Genomic DNA, 6227 nt, shown 5'->3' with positions numbered 1-6227 from the left:
TCTTTCTTTCCCCAGGCGAGGTCGGAGGTCGGTACGGTATAGCGGCGATTAATTAAGGAAATTAAGTAAGGAATAAACCCGGATTAATCATGCGCTAACCATCGTGCCAATCCCAGCACAAGTCAGTCAATGGCGCCCACGCCACCGAGGTTAGTGGCCAGTGGCCACTGACCTGACCAGCCGATGCGATGCGATGCGATGCGATGCGATGCGTTGCGAATCCAAACATAGGACGGAGAGGGACGGGCGCCACGTGGGCGAGGGCGGCGGCCCATGCCGCTAACCACCCACCTCCAAGCGTGGACAGCGGCTCCTGCAGAACCGGGCGCACTTGCAGAGGCCTCGCAACTGCTCAGCGAAATCCCAGCTCCAATCCAACAAACCCTGCTCCCAAAATAATCTTAAAAATTAATCCAGTAACATGATGAAAGGGGAAAACTACACAGGTCCTGTACTCCTGTACAGTAGGTGATCTTCATCCGTTGCTGAGACTGTCATTTGGCCAGTAGTAGCTGCGGGGCTCGATTCAATGCCACGCATTTGTTTTGTGCCGTACGGGCGGTGTGGGGGCCGACGGCAGAGCACAGCGGGGAGGACGGGAATGTGGTGAAGCGAGCTAACCATGCGTGGGATTAAAGTACAGCAGGACTGCAGGAGAAGGTACGCAGCTGCAGGCAGGTGGTGTGGTGGGCAGGAGCAGAGCAGAACCGCACAGCATACGCTTTGGCTGATCCTCTCCTGCATTGCAATTGCAAATCGCAATGCATTTGCCTCGTTGCTATTGCTGCTGCTATTTTGTTGCTTATGGCTTTACTGCCGCCTAGTGAGTAATGAGTGGGACGACGATGCGTCATCGGTTGCTTGGCCAAGTCCCATGCCATGCTACGCTGTGCCACGGACAGTTGGAACAAGAACAGCTGGAGACTGCAACGGACAGCAACAGTTTAGCTAAAATTTTGCACCTTTTTTTTCCATTCACTGTTTTCTTGCTAGGCTACCGAGATGAAGCGGAAAAAAAACAATAGCTAGTAAGTATGTAGCTGGCTCTGTTTGTTGGCCCGATCTACTCTGTTCCATAGCTTGAAACAAACAAAAAGACACACCACAGCTGAGGGAGAAGTACAGCTCCGGCAGCCAGTTTTCTTCCCCTTTTTTGATCCTAACCCCGAATCATCTATCTCCACTGGAATCAACCAACCAACCAACCAACACCAAGGAATTGCTGGATTGCTCTGCTTGCTTTCAGTAGCCTGGCCTTGCGGAGAGGAAGGGATCTGACACGGCGGAGACCTCCAGGTCCTCGAACGGCGCCGGGAGGTTGAGGTCAATGAGGCCGAGGCTCTTGATCGCCGCCGCAGGATCGGCCACGCCGGCGGCTGTGCAGAGCTGCGACCGCTTGTGGCTGCCGAGGGCCTGCCCTGAGGTGAACACGCGGAAGCAGTAGGGGCACTCGTGCGGCGGCGGCGGCTTCGAGCCCTCCTCGCATTCCACCAATGGCTGCAGGTGAGTGGGAGCAGGAGGCGGCGGCGGGTTCGGCGGGGGCGCGCAGCAGCCGCCCCTGCCGCCGCGGACGTGGCTGGCGCGGTGGCCGCCCAGCGCCTGGTACGATCGGAACACCTTCTTGCACGCGGGGCACTGGAACCGCGTCCGCTTCTGCTCCGCGGCCGCCGGGGGCGCGGCTTCTCCGGCGTCGTGGTAGAAGTAGGACGGCCGCGGCCACGCCACCGTGGGCCAGGAGTCGCGGGAGAGCATCATGAGGGACAGCGCGACGTCCTCCTCCGGCGTGGCGGCGTCGGACACGGAGCTGACCGGCTCGGCGTCCCGCGATCCGGCATGCACGCGCTTGGCGTCGGGCGCGGGGTACTCCGCCTCGCTCTCGCGATCCGAGAAGTCGGACTCGGCGAGGCGCACCCTCCGCTTGGGCTTGTCGCGGAGCACGTAGGCCTGGATGGCCATCTTGGCGTCGGCGTCGTCATCCCCGGCGGCGAAGGAGGTGGACGCGGAGGAGGCCGACGAGATCTGCTGCGCCCTGGCGGCGACCTTGACGGAGTGGGAGCGCATGTGGCCGGCGAGCGCGCGGGGGCTGGCGAAGCGGCGGCTGCAGAGCTTGCATGTGTTCTTGGCCATGGCGAGAGGGAGAGGGGGAGAGCGCGAGCTGGGTCGACGGAGATCAGCTCCCTAAAAATACAAGCTTTTGGAGGAAGGAAGGAAGGGAAACGGAGTGTGCGAGAGAGTAGGAGGGCCAGGAGGAGCCGCCTCCGTGGGGATATCGCGGAACTGCCAAGCTTCCACCAGATTTTCCCTTTTGCACCATCCGATTTTCCCGATCGCTCCCCGTATTCTCGACTTATTACGCCGCTGGTACTACTACGTATTTGGGCTGTAGAAAGCGTATGCGTATTGCAGAGTTATTGTTCTGAATTAATGGTACAGTAGATTTTAAGTATTACTAGTTAAAGGCCCGTGCGTTGTCACGGGTTAAAAAAATATAGTTCTAAAATAGTTGCCTGAATTGATAAATATCCATCAATCATGAAGTCATGTAATTTTCATACATACTTGACAACATAATTCTCTAGTAAAATAAAAATGAAAATAAGATGGCTCTGGCTTAACTGTGGCAACTTTAAGCACTCTCATCAATGTGCCTATGTCAAATCGATGAAGATATTCCAACAATGATTTACTGACATCAACGAATGATTCACAACCAGTAAAAATGAAGCCCGGAAATAGAGGATCACTGGAATTTCAGAAAAGAAGCAAGCAAAAATGTTTTGGGTGCTCACAGTCTCACCCAAAGACCATGTTTCATTCAAGACAAAATTTGCAGTGCTTTCTACAATAGTATTAGTCATGTCCACCTTGCTAACCCTAGACAACACGAAATAGAAACACATACAAAAAATCAGACCTTATTCATTCACAGGAAATTAACATGAATTTTGTAGCGATTATGCAAACAGCAGTTAACATATTTAAATTGTATGATAGGCCCGGACTACTCTCTCTCTCTTGCAGGCTAGCGGTTGCTTCACTTTATTGAGTGTCACCATGGCTGTGTTATCTCCTTGAATGTAATCTTCAACATTTCTAAAGAACGTCAAATGGAGCGCTTGTGTGTGCTCACCTCAAGGTGGCGCCTGACACCCTTATAGAGAAATCCATGCTGCCTCCCATGCTCAAGCGTCTACAAGCTTACATTTCAATCTATAGAATTACACAATAAGCAATTATGTTAAGCCCTCAGACCATGATTCCTTTTAGCAGAAAAAATAATTTCTCTGCATAAAGAAATTGCATTATGTACTTTGACCAGGTTCATTGTCAAGAAAATGTCTTTTTTTCCTGAAACCTTAACCCTAGCTAAATGATTTTGATGCATAGCAATCACGGCATATACTTTTCTTTACTCTGCAAGGCGTGAACAAAAAGTACAAATTAGGGTAAAGCATAATTTGTTAACAAAACATATTTTAGGTCTGATATGCTTAGATGGAAGAAATTTTAGTAAAATAAAAATAGTCTATGTCTATTAATGTTTTTCTTCTTTTTCTAGATAGGAATTGGCTAGTTTGATAAAGAAAAGAAAGAAAATATAACACGTGACATTTTACTGATCCAAGTACACGCTCATCCTTTGCGGCAGCCTTTATTCATGTATCACCAAATTTAATCAACAGCTAGATGAGAAATTGAGAAACAAACGATATAAGTGTGCCCCCGTAAAATGACTAACAAGTTAAGTTTGTACATAAGAGATATCTTTCTACAACAGAATTATGCTCTGTACAGTACTATTACCATTAGCAAATAACAACCAATGCCCACTATTACTTCGCTGTCATATTTATTATTTAGCATGCAAAATGGCATGGAAAGCTGCCTATGTACTTGTCTCCGTCTTGCCACCGTCATCTCAGTTGTCGTCGCGCTACCTCTGTATCCAACGCTCGTCTCCGACTATGTCTACCTTCACTCGTCCCGTCGCGTCGTGTCACCTCTCTACAGCAGCCGAGCAAGCTAACAAGCATGATACCAAAAACCACCAACGAAATCAATGTCGAAAAACAACAACACTTGGTAGGTAGCAAAATCAATGTAGTTCTTCAACTTTTTTATTAAAGCTGGAGATTTCTTCAGCTTTTTTATTACAAGTGCAGATTATATCAAATTCAATAGTAGCTTCATGGAAGAAAATACCCACTATCTTGTAGTTTAAGTCAGCTGAAAGGAAATAGAGTTTAAGCTAACTTCTGATACAAACTAACTTCTGAAAGAAACTCATCACTGATATAAGTATTCATCTACGTGAGCAGCAAGCATCAAACCTTAAACATGTAGGACGCCACTGCTTGCCAGCTTTCTCGCAGCAACCTCTGCACCTTCCACCCGCTGCAACTCGGTGGTCCCCTGTCTCACCAACACAAATATGACACTACTTTAAAGTGGCGGCATTCGGTAGTTTCTGATAATATGCATGTCTTAGATGAATAATTAGTTACCGTAATCATGAGAGGTTGGCACTTATTGTTTTTCAAACATAAGTATGTGTTCAAGTCTAAACCATAATTAAACAGTAACACACACTTAAGAGAAGTAACCTCCGTGCATGAACACTCGATCTAATAGCATGAGTATGAAATGACAACTTGGGTCAGTTAGAGGATATAATAGGAACAAACATAGCAATCAATAAAAAAGACCATCGGATCATATACACCAAAGTGAATCATTCTCCCCTATAAAAAGAATAATCACCTTCAATTTAAAGATCAGTGCTTGCATAGAATTGTAGTTGCAGATTAACTTCACTTTTAACAAATTTAAAGATTTTATTTTCAAATAATTCACTTGTTCCAAGAGGTCTCTTTCCACATGTAACAGACTAAAAAATTAATTTTCAAATAATTCACTTGTTCCAATAATTCACTTTCTCCAGTTCAGCATCTAAAAAGTTCTAACAAAATCTCAAAACTGGCACATGAGAGGACATATCCTAATATAGTACGGCAGTCGGCATCAAGATGTCCCCAAGATACAAACTACCAGTAATTTATCATGAAAATTCTCCCTGATACGGTCTAAAGTCCAAATTTTCATCAACTTTATTATATAAAATAATCTTCAAATAAATATGCATACCAGACATCTCGAATAAAATGCACCCCTCCAAAATGCTTTATGAAGCTGACAGGTATAGAAAGCATGTAGCCACACCTATTCTTGAATCTTCATGTCTTCAGAGCTTCAAAAACGAGCTATCAGCATCTTTCCAATAGTTTGCTGAGTGGTAATCACCTTGCAGGCTGAACAAACACGATGGTCAATGTATTAACTAATTCAGACACAAACAACATAAAAAAACAAATTGAGATAGAAGCTACTGCACACGTACTATTCTGAATCTGACGATCAATTGAATTGATGCCTTTCTGTGTGTACACATCTCCAATATCACAACTTATAGTTCAACTTTTGCTCACACATGATTGTGTTCACATACTCAGCAATTACTGGTAGAAAAATGGTGTACAAATATAACCTGGTGTGATCTTCAAAAAGAAAAAGAATAGAACGTGGTGTGTTTGTGTTGTCGCTTCAGCATTGCGTTACTAAAACGGGAAGCATGATATTTCTTTCTGGGTAGGCCTTATCGTAATGATGAGAGCTTGGCACTCATCATTTCTTGTCGTGATGGTTTAACCAGGCCTTTCCTTGAAGTGTAAACTCCCCGCACGCCAAAAAAACCAAATCGCCTTGCCTCCTCTCCACACGTCGCACGAAAGGAAAAAATAAAACCATACCCACGTCGCAAGTCCCATGTCCCACTCCCATTCCCCAGATCCCTCCCTCTGAATCACGTTGCTCTCCAGAAATCAACGTCGGCAACCTCCTCCCAATCGTGGTCTGACTACCGAAGCACAACCTGAATTACCCAGAAAGTTCTATCAACTATTAGCAGTTTTCCCAATTCTGTAAAAAATAAATAAATCACCTAACAACAATATTTGAGCACGCTGAACAGACGACACAAACGAGCCAAACACATGGGACCAATCATACAATAGACTACATGAACTAATTAACTCTGAGGATTTTTAGCAACATATAGTTATATGATGGCCACGCACAGCAGGATTCGAACAAACAAAAGTGACTGGATTACCTCTTCGCACATCAGGGGGCTTCGGGATTCACCTCCCTAGTAGATTGCGCAGAGTGGG

General features: G+C 46.1%; 1 protein-coding gene across 1 annotated transcript; it reads right to left on the bottom strand.

Annotated features, from left to right (window-relative positions):
* Window positions 1-943: 943 nt before the first annotated feature.
* Window positions 944-2430, bottom strand: LOC123430683 (zinc finger protein ZAT1-like). Its single transcript, XM_045114531.1, has one exon. The coding sequence runs from the start codon at window positions 2125-2127 to the stop codon at window positions 1243-1245; it is 885 nt and encodes a 294-aa protein (XP_044970466.1). The 5' UTR covers window positions 2128-2430; the 3' UTR covers window positions 944-1242.
* Between the last annotated feature and the right edge of the window lie 3797 nt (window positions 2431-6227).

This window comes from Hordeum vulgare, chromosome 2H (genome assembly GCF_904849725.1).
Source record: "Hordeum vulgare subsp. vulgare chromosome 2H, MorexV3_pseudomolecules_assembly, whole genome shotgun sequence".
Classification (NCBI taxonomy): Eukaryota; Viridiplantae; Streptophyta; class Magnoliopsida; order Poales; family Poaceae; genus Hordeum; species Hordeum vulgare.
Note: the sequence above shows the minus strand (reverse complement) of the source record. Positions and strands in the feature narration are given on the sequence as shown.